A 22,996-nucleotide genomic window follows, 5' to 3' on the forward strand; every position below is an offset into this window, starting at 1 on the left:
ATCTCTTCATATGTATATGCTTTTAAGTCAAGCTGTCAATCTTTTACTACAAAATTAAGAATGTGTAAAAATTGTTTTAATGTATGTTTTAAGCAATATTAGGATCTGATTGTATTATATTTTGAATTTTACTCCAAAGTTGAACTTGATGCTTATTTTTATATATCTAGAAAAACTGGAATGGATTTTTTTGTAGTTTTGGTAATGTTTGTGGTAGGGAGAAGTAAGGTGTTTTAAGGATAAGTTAAATTAATTCAGTGAGTAAAATATTTAAAGACTCATAATGAGGATCTACATTAAAGGCTTATTAAAGAGATCAAGGAGAGTTTGGATATTTCATTTTGTAACTTCTAGCATCCCAAATTATATTCAGTGCCTCCCTTGTGATTCTTACTGATTCTGAATATGCCTCAAAGATGCTTTTGTAAGAATCGTGCATTCCATTTGATAACATTTATTTGAAACACCTTTCAGGTTATTTCTAATGTTCAAAGAACAAAAATCATATTAAGATATTTGATTTTTATTATTTATTGTCTGTCTTCCAATACATTAGTTGTCTCAAAATTCTGTTAATATTACCATCCTAGGAAATTAATTTCCTGCTTAGTTTTTAATTTTTGATGGGAAAAGATTTGATATTCCAATCTAAGTAAAATGTAATTATATTTTGTTTAAAATCAGTTTTTAGGAATGATTTAATGAGTTTATGATAACAATGACTTACAAACTAATTTAATGGTTTTCAATTTTACTTCATTTTGATTATTTTAGAAACTATCCCAATGTTTCATTTAGATTACATTTCTTCTGTGTTCTGATTTTACTTTTCCTACATGACGAAATCTGTTAGGTTCTGTGTGATATATTTTGAGTTTGAATGTTTTTTAAAATAATTATTTCTTTGGTTTTTAAAAGCCTTTAAATTATCTTTCCATTTGTAAAGACTTCAAGGTATAACATAAAAGTGATAAAGCTATTCAAGTTTACTGGATATTTAGGTCTACACATTTCAAAGAATGATAACTGCCTACAGAGACTCTAAAGAGCAGAGAGGGTCAAAACAATTTTTCAAGCTGGTGATGCGTTGTCCATACTGAAAAGAATGTGCATATCTAGCTCCTTACTCTGTCACCCACCCTAGCATTCTGCCTAGGGACTGTTCTTAAGTAATCTGGGAAATGCTTCTCTTACAGTATTACCAATATGTTAAAAAAATATGCCCTAGAGATGTTGCCTTTATTGTGAATATCTTTGTTCCTAATAGTCAATATCTATATTTGAACTCCAACAATTAGTAATTATGGAATCATAGGTGATTTAGCAAGCCATCTGTACAAAACCTAGATACTCTTAAATAAAACCTGTTTGACTATCGTTATGTGGGGAGTCATCAATCACCTAGGTTCAAGTTGTTTGCTTATTGTCAATAAGAAGATAATAAGCAGTCCACACTGTATCTCCTTAACATATTATTTTATTAAATAGAATTTTTTATTTTATGTAAGTTATTAATGCTTCACAAAGCTTTAACCTAGTTAACCATACATTAGCATCGGATCTTAGATGAAAATGTATCATTGAAGGTGTTATTCATGAAAGTATCCAGAAGAACCTGAAAAATTTTACATCCCAGAGAAGATAGCCTAAGAATTCTTTATTTCTTAGGAAGTTCTGGGTAAAAAAAATTTTTAATAAGATAATAATGCCATCTTCTTGTTGGAATACCCTATATAAATGATTAAATTCCTTTTTATCAAGTGAAAATATAGAGCAATTTATTTTAGAAAGCTGCAATGTTTTCCAACAGAAATAACATTTAGGATTTCATTAAGATTGAAGATAGATACCACTAATGATAAAAATAATAAAATAAAATAGTTATTAATATTAAATATCAGAATAAGGACACAAAGGAAGAAAAGCATCTTGTGAAAAATTAGTAACTCTGAAACTATTAACAACCAACGGCCTTAGAAATTTACAGCACATATGATATGGAATACCTAAGATGGGGTGGACCCCCTCTTTTTTAAAAACTCATGGCAGAAGAATATGCAGTAGAGTGTATTCATGATCAATTTAATAATTGTGATGAATGTTTTCTTGAAGTAATTGTTCTGAATATTGAATTCAGTGGTATCACTATCACATTTAGATACTGGCTTTTGTGCAATGTTTCACAGACAATTATGTTATTTTACAAGTCTGTAGTCTTCAGACTCCATTATTAGACAATGATTTATGACATAAACCCCTCTATAAGGAGCTTTTTTCTTCTATTTCTTACTCCACTTCCTTTTTTAAAAAGAATTTAATATTCATATTGATAAAGCTGAAACGTCTCACCTTCCTGAGACTCTAGTTTTAATTTTTTTCTGTATTTTGGTGTGCTTAATTAGTGGATTCACCCCCAGTGGAGCAAATCCACAACTCTGTCTTCTTTAGGTATTATTTGCTATCACACATGTAACGCTGGGTCCAATTTCCTTCTCTTAATTCTTTCTATCTTACAGTGTCCCCCGGATTTGCTTTTGTTGAGTCAATTCTGTTTAATTACCTACTACCACCAGCCACATTCATACCCAATAGACTTCAGTGGACTGGGATGGTGTTTGGTTTAGCTTATTCTATTACCTGTATCTCTTGTGCATATCAAAGTATTTTATTAACCATTTTTGGAGAATTAACTAAAAATATAGATAAACCCTAATAAGTCTTAAAAAGAAGGGTAATTTAATTAGAAGAACAAGCCATACAAAAATTGGCATTAGTAACAAGTATCAAACCTCCGTAACTTTCCCATTATTGAACTATTTCGCTTTACCAAAGTCTACTTTTAGCTTTGACTCTTCCATTCAAATTCCAAGGACTGAGCTTCTATTTGCTTGTTGCCTTGTTCAGACATTCATTTTGTACCTTGCTTTCACTATCTTTCTGATGATGCCACCTCAGACACAGGTTCTTGCTGGGGCTGTGTCCTGCTTCTTTGTTGATCACAACATGGGCTTTACTTGCATCACTTTGGATGAGTCATTCAACCTCTCTAAGCTGTACTTTTCTCAAATCTGAAGTTATAGAAATAATATCAACCTTAGATTGCTATTGTGAAAAGATTAGTGAGAATTCATGCAAACAGGTCTTAGTTTTTGTCTTTTCCTCTTTTGCAGTTCACTGCGTTAGTCCTTTGCTCAATCATGCCTTTTGAATAGGATTTCTTGCTGGCATGAAAAACAATAATTTAATTAGCTAGAGCATTCCTGAATGCTCTATAGAATTATATAATTTATAACCCAGAGGTAATAGGCACACATGCTATGATTGTGAGTGTGGAGGAAAACGATACATGCTAAACAATAAGAATCTTCAGTGGACCCCAACACAGTGGTGGTGGGAGACTTCAGTACTCCTCTATCACCAATAGATAGATCATACAGACAAAAATATCAACAAAGAAACTCAAACTGAATGACACCACAGATCTAATGGACCTGCAGATGTCCAGAGTAGTCCATTCTGCAACAGCACAATATAATTTCTTCTGTGCAGCCCATGGAATTTCCTCCAAACTAGACCATATTTTAGGTCACAAATCAAGTCTTAACAAATACAAGAAAGCTGAACTAACCCCCTTTATAATGTATGAAAACAATGCAATAAAACTAGAATTCAACATCATAAGAAAAAGCAGAAAATATTCAAACAACTGGAGGCTATACAACACATTGCTCCATGATCAGTGAGTCATTGAAGAAATCAAATGTTCCTGGAATTTAATGAGAATGAAAGCACAACCTATCAGAACCTATGGGACACAGCAAAAGCAGTCCTAAGGGGAAAGTTTATAGCTATGAGTGTGTATATTAAAAACACAGAAATATCTCAAACAACTAATGCTGAATCTGAAACTCCTAGAAAACCAATAACAAGCTAAATCCAAAACTAGTAGCAGAAGTGAAATAATAAACCTAAGGGCTGAAATCAATGAAATAGAGATCAAAACAAACACACAAAGAATAAATGAAACAAAAAGCTTGTTCTTTGAAAAGATAAACAAGCCCCTGACAAATATGACTAAAATGAGAAAGGAAAAGACCCAAATTAATAAAATTAGGAAGGAAAAGGAGGTTATAACAACAAATGCCATAGTAGATTTAGGGAATCATTGGAAACTACTGTGAAAAGCTATATTCAAATAAATTGGAGAACCTAGAAGAAATGGACACATTTCTAGATACATATGATCATCCAAAACTGAACTTAAACATTTCTATAATATGCAATAAAAGTCTTCCAAAAAAGAGAAGTCCAGGACCTGACAGTTCACTGCTGAATTCTACAAGACCTTTAAAGAAGAACTAATACTTATACTCCCCAAACTTTTCCACAAAATAGAATGGGAAGGAAGACTGTAAAACTCATTTTATAAAGCCAGTATTACACTCATCCCAAAATTGGACAAGGACACAACAACAGAAGAGAATTGTAGGCCAATCTTTTTAATAAACATAGATGCAAAAGTCCTAAATAAAATAATGGCAAACTGAATTCAATAAACAGCATATCAAAAAAATCATACACCATGACCAAGTCTGCTTCAACCCAGAGATGGTCCAATACATGCAAATCAGTAAATTTAATACAGCACATTAACAGAAGCAAAGACAAAAAACACTTGATCATCTCAAAAGATGCAGAAAGCCTTCAATAAAATTCAACATAATTTTATGATAAAAGCTCTGGTGAAACTAGGAATAGCAGGAATGTACCTCAACATAATAAAGGCTATATGACAAGCCTATAGCCAACATCATGCTTAATGGTGAAAAGATGAAACCTTTTCCTCTAAAGTCAGTAATGAAACAAGAGTGTCTAGTATCTCCACTCCTATTCAACATAGCCTTGGAATTCCTAGGCAGAGCAATAAGACAGGAAGAAGAAATAAAAGGAACACAAATGGGTAAGGAAGAAGTCAAACTATTCCTATTAGCAGTTGACATGATCTTACCTTAAAGAACCAAAAAACTCCATTAAAAAACTCCTAGACACCATCAATTGCTTCAGTAAAGTAGGATCAAAATCAATTCAGAAAATTCAGTAGACTTTCTATACACCAATAATGAACAGATTGAGAAAGAATATAGGAAAACAATTCCATTTACAATAGCCTCAAAAAAAAAAATAAAAACCTAGGAATAAACTTGACAAAGGATGTGAAATACCTCTATAAGAAAAGCTATGAACCATTCAAGAAAGAAACCAAAGACCAACACTACAGAAGATAGAAAGATCTTCTAAGCTCATGGATTAGTAAAATCAACATGGTGAAAATGTCTATATTACTAAAAGCAATCTACATGTTCAATGCAATTCTCATCAAAATCCCAATGACATGCATCACAGAGATTGAAAAATCAACCCTAAAGTTCATTTGGAAGTGCAAAAGACAGTGAATACCCAAGGCAATACTGAGCAAAAAGAGCAAAACTGGAGGTATGACAATACCAAACTTCAAACTATGCTACAGAGCCATAGCAATAAAAACAAAAGAGTACTGGCACAAACACAGACATGAAGACCAGTGAAACAGAATAGAACACCTGGATATGAATCCACACAGCTACATCCACCTTATTTTTTACAAAGGTACCAAAAACATACAGCCTTTGGAGAAAAGACAGCCTCTTTAACAAATGTTGCTGGGAAAATTGGACATCTGCATGCAGGAAACTGAAACTAGATACATGTCTGTCACCATCTACAATATCAACTCAGAGTGGATTAAAGACTTTCATATAAAACCTGAAACTCGGAAGCTGGTACAGGAAAGAGCAGGGAATGCACTAAGCAATGACTTTCTCAATAGAAATCAAATGACTCAGCAACTAAGAGAAAGGATTGAAAAATGGGACTACATGAAATTAAAAAGCTTCTGCACAACAAAAGAAAGAGTCTCTAAGTTGAAGAAGCTGCACACAGACTGGGAAGAAATCTGTGTTACACATCTGACAAGGGACTGATAATCAGAATAGTCAAGGAGTTCAAAAACTCCCAAAAGAATCAATGACCCAGTGAAGAAATGGACAAATGAATTGAACAGAGCTTTTCCAAAGGAAGAAGTCCAAATGGCTAAAACACACATGAAAAAATGCTCACCATCCCTGGCCATAAAGGAAATGCAAATCAAAACCACACTAAGATTCCACCTCACTCCTATTAGAATAGCTAGCATCAAGAACAAAAACAACAAATGTTGGCAAGGATGTGGAGAAAAAGGAACCCTCATACACTGTTGGTAGGAATGTAAATTAGTACAACCACTATGGAAAACAGTATGGAGACTCCTCAAAAAGCTAAAAATATAACTGTCATATGATTCAGCAATTCCAGTCCTATGGATATACCTGACGGAATATAAATCAGGTTACAATAAAGTCACCTGCACACTCATGTTTACTGCAGCATTATTCACAATAGCTAAACTATGGAAGCAGCCTAGATGCCCCACTACTGATAAATGGATTAAGAAAATGTAGTATTTATGTACAATGGAATTTTATTCAGTCACAAAGAAGAATAAAATTTTGTCATTTGCAGGTGAATGAATGGAAATGGAGAATATTGTCTTAAGTGAAGGTAGCCAAGTTCAAAAGGCCAAAACCCACATGTTTCTCATATGTGGTATATAGACCTGATATAAATACAAGCAGCATTATGAAAAACAGGTCATGCTAAGAGGAGGTCACATGCAAGGGCAGAGGGTAAAACAAGGAAGTTAAAAAGGTAAATATCGTTGATGTACTCTCTATACAAGCTGAATATAGAATTTATTTTTTTAGGTGTTTTTTTTTGTTGTTGTTTTGCTAGTTTGAGATAAAGACAGCTATACAGGGAGGTTCCTTGTGTTCTTTCCAAGCATATGTGTATTACAACCTGAATTGGGTCATCTCTACCAGGCCACTTTATTACTTTCTAGTTCCCTTCCCATAGTGGCCTCTGCCAGTTTAAAATTACTATATTCATTCCTATACAGTGAGTACATCAACCAGATTCAAGTTTTAGGTTTCCTTTCCTTTCCCTATCCTCCATGTGCAGTATCCCCTTAGTGTGTGACCCATGTCTAATAATATGACTGTATTTGTTTTAGGTCTATAATCTGCATATGAGGGAGAATGTGATTATTCTGAGCCTGACTAACTTCATTTAAGATTATATTCTCCAGTTCCATCCATTTACTTGTGAATGACAAAATATCATTCTTTTTTGTGGCTAAATAAAATTCCATTGTGTATCAGAACCACATTTTCTTTTTATGAGTGTGCAGGTGCCTCTGGAGTAACCTGAGTCACATTCCTTTGGGTATATCCCCAGGAGTGGTATTGCTGGATCATATAGCAGATCTATTTTGAGTTTTTTAAGAAGCCTCCATATTGTTTTCCCATCAGCACTGTATGAGGGTTCCTTTATCCCCACATCCTTGCCAACATTTGTTGTCACTGGTATTCTTGATGCTTACAGGAATGAGGTGGAATCTTAGTGTGGTTTTAATTTGAATTTCCTTTAAGGCCAGGGATGGTGAGCATTTTTTCATGTGGTTTTTAGGTATTGGACTTTTTCATTTGAAAAAGTTCTGTGTGGTTCAGTTGCCCATTTCTTTATTGGGTCATTGATTTTTGGTGAGTTTAGTTTCTTGAGCTCCCTATATATTCTAGTTATCAGACCCTTGTCTGATATATAGCTGGCAAAGAATTTCTCCATTTCTGTGGGTGGCTTCTTCAATTTAGAGGACATTTATTTTGTTGTGCAGATGCTTTTTAATTTCATGTAGTCCCTTTTGTCCATCCTTTATCTTAGTTGCTGAGCCACTTGAGTTCTACTGAGAATGTCCTTGCCTATACCTATTACTTCCAGTATATTCCCTGTTCTTTCCTGTACTAACTGCAAGGTTTCAGGTGTGATATTAAAGTCCTTAATCCACTTTGAGTTGATACTAGTACAGGGTGACAAGCATGGATCTAGATTCAGTGTTCTATAGGCAGATAAATACATTTCCCAACAAGTTTGGCTGAAGAGGCTGTCTTTTCTCCATTGTATGTTTTTGGCAACTTTGTCAAAAATTAGGTGAGCGTAGTTGTGTGGATTGATATCCAGGTCCTCTATTCTGTTCCACTGGTCTTTTAAAAAATTTTTTTTAATTTCTTTTATTCATATCTCTAATTTTGTTGTAGAGAGAGTGTAAGCAGTAATAGGAAGGACCAAGGCTTTTTGCTAGTTGAGGTAAGGATAGCTATACAGGAAGTTTACTCTCATTGCTTTCCTGTACATATGTGTTACATTCTAAATTACTTCTTCTTGAACTAACGTTTTCTCTAGTTCCTGATCTTCATGTCTGTTTTTGTGCCAGTACCATGCTGTGCTTATTGCTATGGCTCTGTATTATAGTTTGAAGTTGGGTATAGTCACACCTCCAGCATTGTTCTTTTTGCTCAGTATTTCCTTGGCTATTTGCAGTTTTTTTTGTTTCCAAGTGAACTTTAGGGTATATTTTTCAATTTCTGTGATGAATGTCATTGGGACTTTGATGGGAATTTTGTTTAGCATATAGAATGTTTTTGGTAGTATAGCCATTTTTACTATGTTGATTCTGCCAATCCATGAGCATTGAAGATCTATCCACCTTCTGTAGTCTTCTTCGATCTCTTTCTTCAATGATTTGTAGTTTTCCTTGTAGAGGTCATTTGTTAAGTTTATGCCTAGGTATTTGATTTTTTTTGAGGCTATTATAAATGGAATTATTTTCCTCTATCCTTTCTCAGTCTGTTAGTTACTGGTATATAGAAAGGCTACTGATATTTGTAAGTTGATTTTATATCCTGCTACATTGCTGAAGCTGTTTATAGTGTCTTGGAGTTTTTGGGTGGAGTTTTTTGGGTCTTTAAGGTACAAGATCATGTCATCTGCAAAAGGGGATATTTTGACTTCTTCTTTACCTATTCATATTCTTTTTAATTTCTTCTTCTTGCCTTATTGCTCTGGTTAGGAATTCCAGGATATGTTGAATAAGAGTGAGGAGAGTGGACCCCTTGTCTTATTCCTGACTTAAGGGGAAATGGTTTGAATATAGAATCTTTAAACTGGTTGAAGCCATCATGAGAAAGGAATTAAGGTAGAAAGAAGAAAAATAGAGGAGATGAATCAAACTGGGCTACAATACATATATGCATGGAAGTGCCACAAGGAAACTCCCTGTGTAGCTATCTTAAAAAAGCAAAAATGTCATTTTTTATCTTTTTTACAAAATCAGAGAACAGGAGAGTGGAGCAGGTCCTGCCTGGCAGGTGGTACCACTAGGAGAGGTAGGTGAGGAAAGGGCATGGAATGGTGAATATGGTACAAATACTATGTAAACATATAAGTAAATGGAAAAATGAGACCTGTTGAAATTATTCCAGTAATGGGGGGACAGAGAGATGGGAGAGAATGAAGAATGGGGTAAACTCAAGTATGATATACTTAACATATTCTAAGAACTTTTGTAAATGCCACAATGTACCCCTGCCCAGCACAACAATGAAAAGAAAAAGAAAGAATCTTCAGTGGAGCTGGTCCAGGTCAAGGTCATCTCCTTCACAATAAACCATTAGAGAAAAAAATATTATTTCTTTAGTGAATCAATGCACAAAAGACAAAATCAAATACTGAGATAGAGTACTTGGAAGCTCCTCCTTTTTATACAACTATATTTAATTAGTACTTTTTAGATAGAGTTGAAGTACTTTTACAACCTCAGTAAATAAAGCATAAAAATGATGCCTTGACCTCAGTTTAGAAATCAGTTTTGAGTTTTTTCTATAAGAACACATTTCCCCTTCATTTAGTCCCTTGTTTCATTCATATTTGGGTTATGAACATATCATCATGTATTTTCAAGACAGGTTATTATTTCATTCTATGATACTATGTTAGAACTCTAGGTCTTTGATGTTTCAGTTAGATATAACAAGCAACCATCATAACTCATACTCTTGCATCTTTAATATCACTCCATAAACAGAAATGACAAATACCCTGTTCTTTAATGGATACACAAAAATGAAAGAAAAGTTTGCTAAACAAGAAAAGATTGAAATATTGCTCCCAATTTTTGTCTTGATCCCACTGAAAATAAATGGGAAAAAACACATTACTGATTTTTTTCACCGCTGTCTAACAGTCTGTGTGTTTGCCTCAAACCTTAGAAAAAAAAATGCCAAGAGGTAAAATTTGAATCAGTAAGTACAGAAAGCAATGTGTACATAAGGTTTCATATATTATTTTTGATATATAACTATAGAAGTAATTCTCTTTAACAAATTATGTTTTCCTTCTATTTCAAGAGATATAAAATAAGAATAATGACAAATTCATAGGGTTTTTTGGCTTAAAAAGCTGTTTATTTCCTCCCATTTGAAATACATTTCATCTTCTTTACTTTATCATTATAATCTCTCAAAAATCTATCATTCAAGCTACCAATGTGAACCACAAATAAACCCAGAATACACTTTTTCTCTAAGCTCATTCTGTTTTAATACGTTGGCAAATTAGCACATAGAATTGTTTGGTCTGGATAAGAAAGTAGACATCCTTATAGATAAAGTATCTTGTAAGATTTTACAGTTACAGATTATTTTACTTGAAATGATACATGCATTTTCTTATCAGAGGGGAACCTCATAAGCAGCCATGTGTAAGGTCCTTTTCCATAGTTGCATCTTTCAATAAGATTTGACTATAATGAATTATAAAGCTCTTCCTTCTGTGTTCACATGGTAAACTGAAAATTTTCTGAAGGGATGTGGATTTTATAAATCATTACCAAGAAAAACTCTGGTACTTTCTTATGCCTAATTTCAGTTCTTAATTTTTTAAAGTAAATATCAAATTATCCTTTTTGATTAACTTGAGACTCATATAAGTAATTACACCATCAATTTGCATCATAGTTTTTTCTTCCTGTTTACTCCATTGATAGTTCAGTATATGAGGTCCTATTTGTGCATTAGAATTGAGAAGGTTTTTATTTGTGTTCTAACCATGAACTCCCCTCAAAAAGCAAACTTTTATAATTATGGCTTACAGTTTGGCTCCAATTTAATGGGAGAATTTTTTTCATTTATTCATACGTACATACAATGTTTGGGTCATTTCTCCCCTTAACCCCTCCTCTCTTCCCCCCCCCAACCCCCTCACTTCCAGGCAGAGACTGTTCTGCCCTTATCTCTAATTGTGTTGAAGAGAGAGTATAAACAATAATAAGGACAAAGCATTGTTGCTAGTTGAGATAAGGATAGCTATACAGGGAGATTCCTAGCATTGCTTCCATGTACATATGTGTTACATTCTAAGTTGATTCTTTTCAAACTGACCTGTTCTCTAGTTCCTTGTCCCCTTCCCCTATTGGCCTCTGTCTTTTTAAAGTTTCTGCATTATTTCCTTTGCATTGAGGACATCAAATACTATCATGTTTTTTGGGTTTCTTACCTATCCTCATACCTCCCTTGTGTTCTCCCTCCTTATTATGTGACCAAAGTCCAATCACCTTGCTGTATTTGTCCTTGATCTAAAGTCCACATATGAGGGAAAACATATGATTATTGGTCTTCTGAGCCTGGCTAACCTCTCTCAGAATGATATTCTCCAGTTCCATCCATTTACTTGCAAATGGTAAGATTTCATTCTTCTTCAGGGCTGAGTAGAATTCCATTGTGTATAAATACCATATTTTCTTAATCCATTTGTCAGTAGTGGCGCATCTTGGCTGTTTCCATAACTTGGCTATTGGGAATAGTGCTGCAAGAAACATGGGTGTGCAAGTGCCTCTGGAGTAACCTGTGTCACATTCTTTTGGGTATATCCCCAGGAGTGGTATTGCTGGATCATATGGCAGGTCTATGTTTAGATTTTTAAGAAGCCTCCAAATTTTTTTCCAGAGTAGTTATACTAGTTTGCATTTCCACCAGCAGTGTACGAGGGTTCCTTTTTCCCCACATCCTCACCAACACCTGTTGTTGGTGGTGTTGCTAATGATGGCTATTCTAACAGGGGTGAGGTGGAATCTTAGTGTGGTTTTAATTTGCATTTCCTTTATTGCAAGAGATGGTGAGCATTTTTTCATGTGTTTTTTGGCCATTTGAATGTTTTCTTTTGAGAAAGTTCTGTTTAGTTCACTTGCCCATTTCTTTATTGGTTCATTAATTTTGGGAGACTTTAGTTTTTTGAGTTCCCTATATATTCTGGTTATCAGTCCTTTGTCTGATGTATAGTTGGCAAATATTTTCTCCCACTCTGTGGGTGGTCTCTTCAGTTTAAAGACCATTTCTTTTATGTGCATAAGCTTTTTAGTAATGGAAGAATTTAAAAGTTAAAGTATTTTTAAGTGCCAAATGAATATTAGTTAATGCCTCTTCAATACATGCTAACTATATTTCAAATGACTGACATAATTTTCAATTTTACAACATGGAGTACACTGCCTTGGGCAAGTCATTTTACTAAAGAACCTTGCCCTTTCTCAGCTCTGAGCCTTTGCATATACTGTTCTGACAAACTGGAACATTCTTTCCTTCCTTTTTGCTAAGATATAGACCCTTTTTTAAACTTCCTCAAGGCAGCCCCCATGCTGGCTCAGTTTGTCTGAACATACCTTTCCTATCAACTGTTTATCTCAAATCACATCACCCACATTACACTTCTCTAAAACCACTAGACACAAGTCCCTGAGCTCCTGAGCTTATAGTATTGCTGAAGGAAAATGAAAAACAAATGAACAAGCAGTTAATAAACATGTGCCAAAAGATGTAATGTATCCTGTTCTACACCATTCTTTCTTGGTTTCATGTTGCTTGCAATAATTCCCCATTGGTACATACAACTCTTTCTCATTCACTTTTAACTTAGCAATTGTATAGAATTTTATTATATAGATTTATCATAATTTACAAAACCAATGTCACAGTGAAGGAAATGTAGTTTCCTTTTAATCTTGGACTATTACAAAAAGATGCAATGACTATACTTATATATAATTTGCTTCATACTTTGTAAGTATTTCTTTACAGTAAATTCCCAGATACGAATTTCCCAGGTCAATGTTACATGTTTTTGTAAGTTTCATAGGTATTAATCATTTGTTCTTTACTGGAATGCATCAAATTATGCTCCAGCAATAATACATGGAATTATCCTTTACCTCACAGTTATACCAATAGAGTGCATATTCATACCTTTATTTTTCTTTTTTAAAAATTTTGTTAGTGTATGTTAACTGTACAAAATAATGGGTTTCATTATGATATTTTCACACATGTATATAATGTACTTAAATATATTCAACCCCTATTCCTTTTTGTCATTTCTTCTCCCTCTCTTGCTGTTGTCCTTTCTATTTCCTAATCATCTCCCTTTTATTTTCATGTCTTGTGTGACAGAAGGCACACAATATTTTTCTGAGTCTAGCTTATTCCATTTAAAATGATGATCTCTAGTTATATCCATTTTCCTGCAAATGATATAATTTTGTTCTTCTTTATGACCTAGTAGAAGACTATTATGTATATATAATACATTTTCTTTATCCATTCTTCCACTGATTGGCACTTACGCTAATTCCAGTGATTTGCTTATGTGTATAGTGCCACAACAAACATGGATGTGCAGGTGTATTTATTGTAGGTAGACTTGGATTTCTTTGGAGATATAACCAGGAATGCTACAGCTATATCATATGGGAGTTCTATTTTTAAGAAACCTCAATAGTGATTTTCATAAGGGCTACCAATAGTGTATTAAAGTCCTTTTTCCTGCATCTTGCCAACATTTGTTGATTTTTGTTTTCTTGATGATAGCCATTCTGACTAGGGTGAGATTAAATCTCAATGTAGTTTTGATTTACATTTCTCTGATTGCTAAGGATATTGAACATTTTTTCATATATTCATTGATCATTTGTATTACTCTAGAACTGTTTGCTCAATTCATTAGCTCATTTCTTAATTGGATTATTTGTTCTTTTGCTATTTAATTTTTTGAGTTCTTGTTACACTATGGATATTAATCTCCTGCTAGATGAATAGCTGGTAAAGATTTTCTCTCATTCTATAAGCCATCCCTTCACTCTGGTAATTGTTGCTTTGCTGTGTACAAGCTGTCCAATTTGAGGCCATTGCATTTGTCAATTCTGGTATTTCCTGGTCTATTGGAATTGTATTTGGAAAGTTGTTGGCTATGCCTATATCTTGAATTGCTTTCCCTACATTTTCCTCTAGTAGTTTCAAAGTTCTAGGTCTCACCTTAAAATCTTTAATCCATTTTGAATTGAGTTTTGCATAGAATGAGAGATAGAGGTCTGGTTTCAGTCTTCTACATGTGGATATTCAGTTTTCACCACGGCATTTATTGAAGAGGTTGTCTTTTCTACAATGAATATTTTTGGCAGCTTTGATGAAAATCAGATGGTTGTAACTGTGTGGCTTTTTTGGGTTTTTGAAGCAGGGTTTATTGCCAGAATTATAGTAAATGGAAAAAAACTGACCAAACTTCCTGTAAAATCGGGAAAAAGATGCTTGAATTCTTAGCCAGAGCATTCAGGCAGGAGAAACAAAAGGGATACAAATAGGAAAGGGAAAAGCTTAAGTCTAAGTAATCCAATTTACAAATGATATGATCCTGTACTTAAAAGATTCTAAAGACTCCACTGGAAAACTCTTACATCTCATAAACACTTTCAGCAAAGTAGCAGGATGCAAAACAGACATAAAAATTAGTAGATTTCTATCCATCAATAACAAACATGCTGAAAAAAGAAATCAGGATTCATTTAAATCACACCATTGGAATTGGGTTTTGATTTCTGTATCAATGTGTCATTGTGTGTTTTATATTTAATTTCAGCTTTTATTTTGTGAATTGCATGCTGCTACTTTACTTCAGTTTCCTTTTTGTTCTTTTATAACTGTGTTAGTCTGGTTATTAATTTGGTTACTAAGATGATCTTTATTGGTCTAAAATTTAAAGGCATGAATTATTCTCTGGGCATCCCCAAACTGTTGATCTTCAGCATTTTTATTATCACTTTTAAAAGAAATTCTGTAAATGTTTATTCCTCTTTCTCCTAAATGTAATTTGATATACATTTTCTTTCAATTTGCAAGGTAATTAGGTCTTTTTGTTTGCTGGGTTTCTTATTAATTGCTAGATATTTTGGATCATATTGTGAAAACCATAGTAAGCAAGATATGCACCTTGAAATTATAAGGGGTTTTTGTAGTTATAGTCAGTATTTTCTGAGAATTTAAGAAACCTATGTTATTTATTTCAGATCATTAAAAATGTGTCAGCTAGATTTCCTTTTTGGGAGGGATTTGAGCTCAGAGCCTAGCATTTCCTCGGCAGATACTCTCTCAGTTGAGGCATATCACAGCCCTTTTTTTGCATTAGTTATTTTTTTGGATAGGGTCTCCCTTTTTTTGCCCCAGATTAGCCTTGGTTCAAGATTCTCCTACACATGCCTCTCTGTAGCTCAAACCAAAGAATCACATCACCCAGCCCAGCTTGTTAGTTGAGATGGGGTCTTGCTAACATTTTGCCCACAATGTCCATTGACCATTATTGTTCTGATTTCTGTCTTCCAACTAGCTGGGATTCAGGGGTGAGCCATCACACCATGTAGATTTACTTTTTTCTTTTCCTTTTTTTTCTTTCTTTCTTTCTTTCTTTTTTTTTTTTCTGTGTGGCAGTTTGAACTCAGTAGGGCCTTGTGCTTATTAGGTATGTCCAAGGTCTTTTGGTTTAGATTTTTCAAGTAATTTATTGTTTTTGCTGGAGGCAGCCTCAGACTGCAATACTCCTACCTATGCCTCCTACACAGCTGAGATTATAGATGCATACTACCTTGCCTGTCTTGTGTTTGTTAATATGTGTCCTCAGAAACTGCTCAGGCTGGCCTCAAATTGTAACGATGTTGATCTCTTCCTTCTTAATAGCTGGGATTACAATCATGAGCCACTGTGCCCAGCCAGATTTACTTTCTTAACTGATATTTTGTCTACTTCATGTGTTATGGACTTTGAGAAGTTAATAACCTTGTCCTTCAATATTTGACCTAACACTAATGATATTTACTGCTGTGACAAATATGAATAGTCTTAATTCCATGTCATATTTTCCTTTAACATGAGATTATTTTGCTTTTTTTTGTTCGTTATTTTTAAGCTACCAGTTCTGATATTTAAGGAAGTTTTTATTTTAAAATGTCTTCCTTTGTTTATTTTATTATTTCTCTTCTTTGAACAATGCTAGATTTAACAGGTATCCTCTTCTTTCTGCCTCACCTTCTATTGCTGTATGAGCCAATAATTTTTAATTTCTCCAGTGTTTATTTTATATTGATTGATCTGTTTATGCTTATTGTACTTGATTTACAAAGATTAAATTATAATCAGTGAAATTACCTGCCATTGTGTTGTTCATTTTGCTATTTTTATATCATTTTCTTTATTATGTTCTGCTTCCTTAATGTCCATATTTGTTTAATCTGAGGCTTATAATTGGATCCACTCAACCTTTACTTCTTTTTGTCAAAGCTTCCTCAACCACCTTTTGGCTGAGTTAAGTTTATCCTCAGGTAACATTTTAATGAACAATTCAGGGGAAAACTATTAGGTGAACTTTTTCTTGATCAATACCCTTGAACTTTATACTGTTGACCTACTTGAATGTTTACATACCATACATTTTTCCTTTGAATATTTATGTAGGCATTTCTACATTATTCACTGTCATTGAATAGCATTTGATAAATTTGAAGACAATCTGATATTTCTCCCTTTACTCTCTCTTCTCTTTGTGCCTGAATTCCTAATTTTTCTTCATCCTTAAAATCTAATTATTTCAGCAAGCAATAACCAAAACTGATCAATTTGGTCTACACTCTACTGTATTTTTTTTAATATGTGGATTTAAATCAATTTTTTATTTAGTCAGAGATTTCATGAAATAATTCAAGTTGAAATAATTCACCTTTTAAAATGGTCTCTTTAAACTTTCTTCTTTGGAAATTCATTTTACTTTTCATAAAACTTCCTTCTTTGGTGACTGTATTATTTTCTTGTTAAATTATATAGGGTCTGTTTTTATTTATATATTTTTTCTCATGACAATATTCTGTTCCTTGATGTTTTTCCCCAGGGTATCTTGCCTTCCTTTCATTCCCCAAATTCTTCTTTATTCTAGTGTGAGTTGTATTTCCCTTTCTATATTTTTACAGATTACTGCAAGCTCATTTTCATCTATTTCCAATCTATATCAATCCCATTTCTATGTTTGTCACTTCCCCATCATATGGAATATTGCCCCATTGTTTTTCTATTGTTTTATTTAATTATTCACTTGCTTTATATTTTTTATCATCTTTCTGGCAACCTTTTCTTCTTGCTGTTTTTCTGACATTGTCCTTATGTAATTATGTTAGTGCTCTATCTGGTTCCTTTTTAATTAGAACATTTTGGAGAACATACAAAAAAGATTAAAAATGTTAACATTTGTGTGATAGTTACACAGAAAGGCACACATCTCAATCTCGTGGTTCTAAAATTGGAATCATACTTTAATGTTGTGATCTCCATTTACCCTTCTTGAATGACTATTATTTTAAATATAGTCATCTTAGCCCATCATACACAAGTATTGTGGTTTATTTCATTAACTCTCTGTTATGAGACCATTAAGGAGAACTTGACACTGAAAATATCATTTTGCTAATTGTCCTAGTCCATAAATCTTAATTCAGTCCAAAAACTGAAATCCAAATATTTCTTTGGATAAATTAGAAGTGGTAAAATTTCTTGGACAGAAAACTATGGATGTTTCCCAGTTTTTTGGTCAAATTATCCTTCAAATATTTTTTACATACTCTCATCATTAGACAAAAGTCAAATTTCCTTGTTTTGAATCTGTTGACAGCCGACATCCTAATTTTTAAATCACATTGCAAATTTTGGATACTAAATTTGGTCTCATTCTTACATTATTTCACAGTTTTATTTATTAGTGAGGTTGAGGCATTTTTGTTTGTTTCTGCTGAATTCATACAGCATATCCATATCTTATTTTATAAATTTCCTGTCCCTATTCATGACTGAATTCTTTAAGGATTTTCCTTTCTCTACAAAAAAACAAACAAACAAAAGTATTGGTAAAACCTTTTAAATGCAGCAGTATCACTTCTCTCGCCATCTTTTATTTGCTTCATAATTTAGTACAGAATCTTAAATGTTTTTTAAATGAATCTAGGGTATGCTTCTTTACTTTTTCTCTTTTTGCTTTTATACTTAAATAGAAATTTCTCTTTTAAAGTAATAAAGATATGTAAATATATTTTCCTTAATTTTCCTTGTTTGAAATGTCACAACTGTCACTTACTACATGATCCGGTGACTGTTTCTGTATTTTCTATCATATTTCATTTGTTTTTCTGAGGCTTCTTTGCCAATACTATGCTCACTCATTTAATGTATTTTATAATATCCTGTATTATCTTTCAAAGCTTGCAAGATATTATTTGCAAGAGAATGTAGCATATTCCTGTCTACCCCTTTCTATCTACACTTTTCTATTTCAAAGTGTCTCATTCTCATGCATATATTCTATATAAACTTAAAAACATTTTCCCAAGTTCCAAAAGAGAGTACCTTAGAGATTTTGTTTTGACAACCATTAAAACTATTGTTTTGTCAGTCTTTTCATTGTTATGACTAATACCCAAGAGAAACAGTTGAAAGGAAGATTTATTTTGTCTCACAATTTCAGAGATTTTGTTCCATGGTTGACTGGCTCCATTGTTCCTTGGCCTGTGGTGACATCATAGGAGATCATGGCACTTCATAGTATCATAGCACACCATAGTATATCACAGCACAAAGGTAGGGTGGAGCAGATCTGCTCACCTTCAGCACTAGGAAACAAAAGGGCATCCTAGGAAAGGGCCAGGGTTGAGGAATACCCTTCAAAGTCAAACTTCCAGCAACCCACTCTCCTAACCAAGCCCCACCTTCCAGTTTCACCTCTTCTCAATAGTCTACTCAAATTTTATGTCCATCCATGCATTAAACCATACATTAGATCAACGATCTCACGATCTTCGCATCTCTGGAAATTCCCCCACAGACACATCTGACACGGGCTTCACTAATCTCTTAGTTATCTCACAACTCAATCAAGCTGAGCCATGACAAGTATTGTTTAGATACCTGACGATTGGGAACATTGTATCTCTTTTGCTCAAGTTTATATTTTTCCAATTCCCATCTAATATGCAAATTTTTCCTATATATTCTGAATTTCATGTCTGGCAAATTAGTATGCTTATTAACAATATAAAAGTAAACAATATTTTTAGGAAATAACTCAAAAATTTCCAATGATTATATAGAGTGTTTGGGTACCATTTCCCTTTAGAAATTCTATTGTGAAAATATGAAAATATTATTGTAGTAATATTCAACACTTTTCTGATTTTCGCTTTATTTTGAAATTTAAAAAATCCTCAACATTTTAAATCATTTTATTTTAGATAAGAAACATTTTATTAAGTATACTCTTCAGATGATTTTACTGGCATACAAATTAGGGAACTGAAAATGTGTATATATTGATTTTATCCTAACTCCTGATAACATTTTATAAATATAAACTTACTTATTCTATCTCTCAGCATATCTGCTAAATATTTGATAACTGAAATCACAAGTTATCTTCATTTGCTGGCCACAAGTTCTTAAATTAATTGTAGTTTTTTTTAGACCAAAATATCTATTATATTTTTAGGTTAGTTGGATGGTTTGGCCATGAACTCAGCACCAGATTTAACATGAGTAACAGTAAGTATATTCAATTTTATTTCAAAAATCATTTTACTTCAGCTTCATTTTAATTTTCATCTGTCTATGTATTATATGTAACATAACTGCCCCCATGGAGAATGCACTTTGAAAATGTCACTGAGATTTTTAAAAATAAGAGATAACATTTTAAATGTGTAAGACTAAGTATTTATAGACTGTAGCATGATTTTGAGTCTATCCCTTTGTAGACAGATAAAAGAAAGTGAAATCTAACATATGGCTTAAGTGGCTTGGGCAGATTCCTCTGTGCCTGAAATATCAGGTGGTGAAAGCAGGAGGGTATTTGATGCTTGAGGTCAGACCCAAAAAGCCTTGAATGATCCATTTAGCTGCTTTATAGCTTTGTGATATTGCAAATAAAAATGTATCTTCTTGGATCATTGTGCTTGCTGTTCCATATATCTTACATGAATAATACCAATTTTAGGGTTTGGCTTAAGAGGAAGTCAAATTCAAAACTGTAAACCAAGTAACATACAGAAGTATTTTTTAAAATGTTCCTTTTCACTCCTCTTTTTTTCTAAATACTCCCTTTTTGTGGTTTTTGCCACTTACCTGATAATGTGCAAATTAAACCCTTATAGGTAGACATGAAACGGTGTCATGCAATAGGCTTACAAGCTATACTACTTCTTTCTTTCACCTGAGTAATTCTATTCTTCAGGCACATATGAAACAGGAAGCTTCACACCTGTTTTTAAGAGTTGAACTTAAATTAGATCCTTCAGCTTGGTCCTAATCCTAAAATACTATATGTATATATATATATAAATATACATATATTTGAACTTGCAGCAACCAAGAAGAAAAGGATCAGAATGGACTATTCTAGACAAATCAAGAAGCTGATATTTTATCTTGGCTGTTGACATAATTAGCTCTGTAATTCCAGTTAGTTAAATTCTTTGAGTTGGATTTTTTTATCAGTAAATAAAGGAATTTGATTAAGTCAGAAATGGATGAGCTTCTGTGAAAGATGAAATAGGAAATATTTTATGCTCTTAGGGTTATACAGTCACTTAGCAAATACTCAGCTCTGTTGTGGTGCTAAAGGAGCCATAGAGATACACAGAAAACTTGACTTAAAAGAGCAAGTATTGGATTAAGCATACAGACCATAGTTTGACAAGCCTCAGATTAGATGAATTTCTAAACACTTGTAATATTTTAATGTTTTCTTAGGCTTAGTTTTAACTTGGTTTCTAGCTAGCCCTCTTAACCCTGTTGGATTTAACATGGACATAATATAATTTTAAAAATCTGATATCAATATATCTTTTTAATGTGTCATACTTAAGCAGATATCTTAAAGACCCCCTCATTTTCCTGAGGAAGGCACATGAGCTAATAATCCTAGAGCTTCAAGTCAGCTTCATAGGTCATTGTATTCTTCTGCCTTTGGGTGACATACACTTACATGTCATTCAAACCTTGATTTTCTCTCTCAGGACATGGCTTCATGACAAAAACAAAGCATGGAGCCAATAAGAAATGCTGGCTTAGGAACAGGAAAGCAGAGGACAGGGTCCAAAAGCCTTCTAGAAGAGGTCAATTGTTATCTCATGTATATGGGCTGTAGTGTTCCATAGTTTGCTGAGAAAGTAGGACAGAGAAAATGAGAATGCCAAAATTTCCACTCCAGTGAGTATAATCTAAACATCTTTGAAACTCCACCTAGGAATAAAAGGCTTTAGGTCTAACTTTTTGCTCTCTACTTCTTTATTTTCTTTATAGACTCTTTTACGCTATATTATAATTAATGATACATTGATTTTTTTCAGAACTGCAGTTGATCCCTGGGGTCAATGGATTCCGAATTTCAAATCCTCCCATTTTCTTGGTCTGTCCTTTGCAAGCTAGTTTGGAGGTAAGAGATCTGTCTGTGCTTCAGCCTACCCATGTCTTCACTTTTCCTCCTTACCTGGTTGTGACAGATTTAATACTTTCTTTGCTAATCACCAAAATTATATGAAGTAGGTGATGGCTAGCTCTTATAAACCCAGCTATTTTAGAGGCAGAGTTTGGGAGGATCACAGTTTGTGTCAGCCTGTGAAAGTTAGTGAGACCTCATCTCAATGAAAAAGCCGTAAGTGGTGGCTTACACTTGTAATTGTAGCTATGCAGAAGGTGTATGTAAGGAGGATCATGATATAAGGCCAGACTGGGAAAAAATTGTGAAATCTTATCTGAAAAATAACTGTGCACAAAAAAAGGACCCAACTTGCAGAGTGCTTGATTAGAAAGTACAAGGCCTTAAGTTCAAACTCCAATACTGCCAAAAAAATTTACGAATGTACATAAGCAATGAACAGCATTTTCCTATTAACACTGTGTCTGTGTTAACTTTCATTTATACATCCTACCCCGAGCACAGCACTTGGCACATTGTTGGCACATAATAAAAATTAAATGTAACTGACCTGCAGAGACATTGAATAATCTCTGCTATTATGATTTTATTTTCCCATAATTCATTCATATTTTTGCTTAAATTTAGTCTCACCATAAATCAATTTTTATATAATCAATTAGGTATATATATATGTATATTTATAAATGAATAATGATATTTAGATGTACATGTCTATTAAACCAAACCATGATTTATTTCATATTATTTTGGGATAGATTAAGTTTATTCAAATAAATATATATAGTTATATTCCAAATAATTACAGATCATACAGTTAATAATATTAATACATATATCAGTTGAACATGTATTTAATACATACTTGAAATATATTTTAACATATCTAATTTGAATAGTTACTCAAATAAGAACATTGAATAGTTTTTCAAATAAGAACATTTGATATTTTATTATGATGGAGGATTCCAGAACTTAATGAATGACTGGAGAAAAACAAAATTTCTTTTAAATTCTAAATTCAAGAATTGTTGAACACTCACAACAGTTTCTTATTTTGGTCACTTGATGGCAGTGTCAAGGTCCTCTGTTTTTATATAACTTCACCACTGGATAGTGATAATCTCATTGATACCAATTTCATTTGATACCAATTTGGAGAGCAGATCCTCAATTTGACCACTAG

At 33.2% G+C, this 22,996-nt stretch overlaps 1 protein-coding gene across 6 annotated transcripts in view; it reads left to right on the top strand.

Moving 5' to 3' along the window:
- Positions 1-22,996, top strand: part of Kynu (kynureninase) — a 114,600-nt gene that overhangs the window by 77,754 nt on the left and 13,850 nt on the right. For all 6 annotated transcript variants that reach the window (XM_020160794.2, XM_074070669.1, XM_074070665.1 and 3 more), the window contains 2 exons: positions 19,864-19,916; positions 21,722-21,807. In XM_020160794.2, coding sequence (XP_020016383.1) covers positions 19,864-19,916; positions 21,722-21,807 — 139 coding nt within the window. The remainder of the gene's footprint in view (positions 1-19,863; positions 19,917-21,721; positions 21,808-22,996) is intronic.

The sequence above is a fragment of the Castor canadensis genome, chromosome 4 (assembly GCF_047511655.1).
Source record: "Castor canadensis chromosome 4, mCasCan1.hap1v2, whole genome shotgun sequence".
Classification (NCBI taxonomy): domain Eukaryota; kingdom Metazoa; phylum Chordata; class Mammalia; order Rodentia; family Castoridae; genus Castor; species Castor canadensis.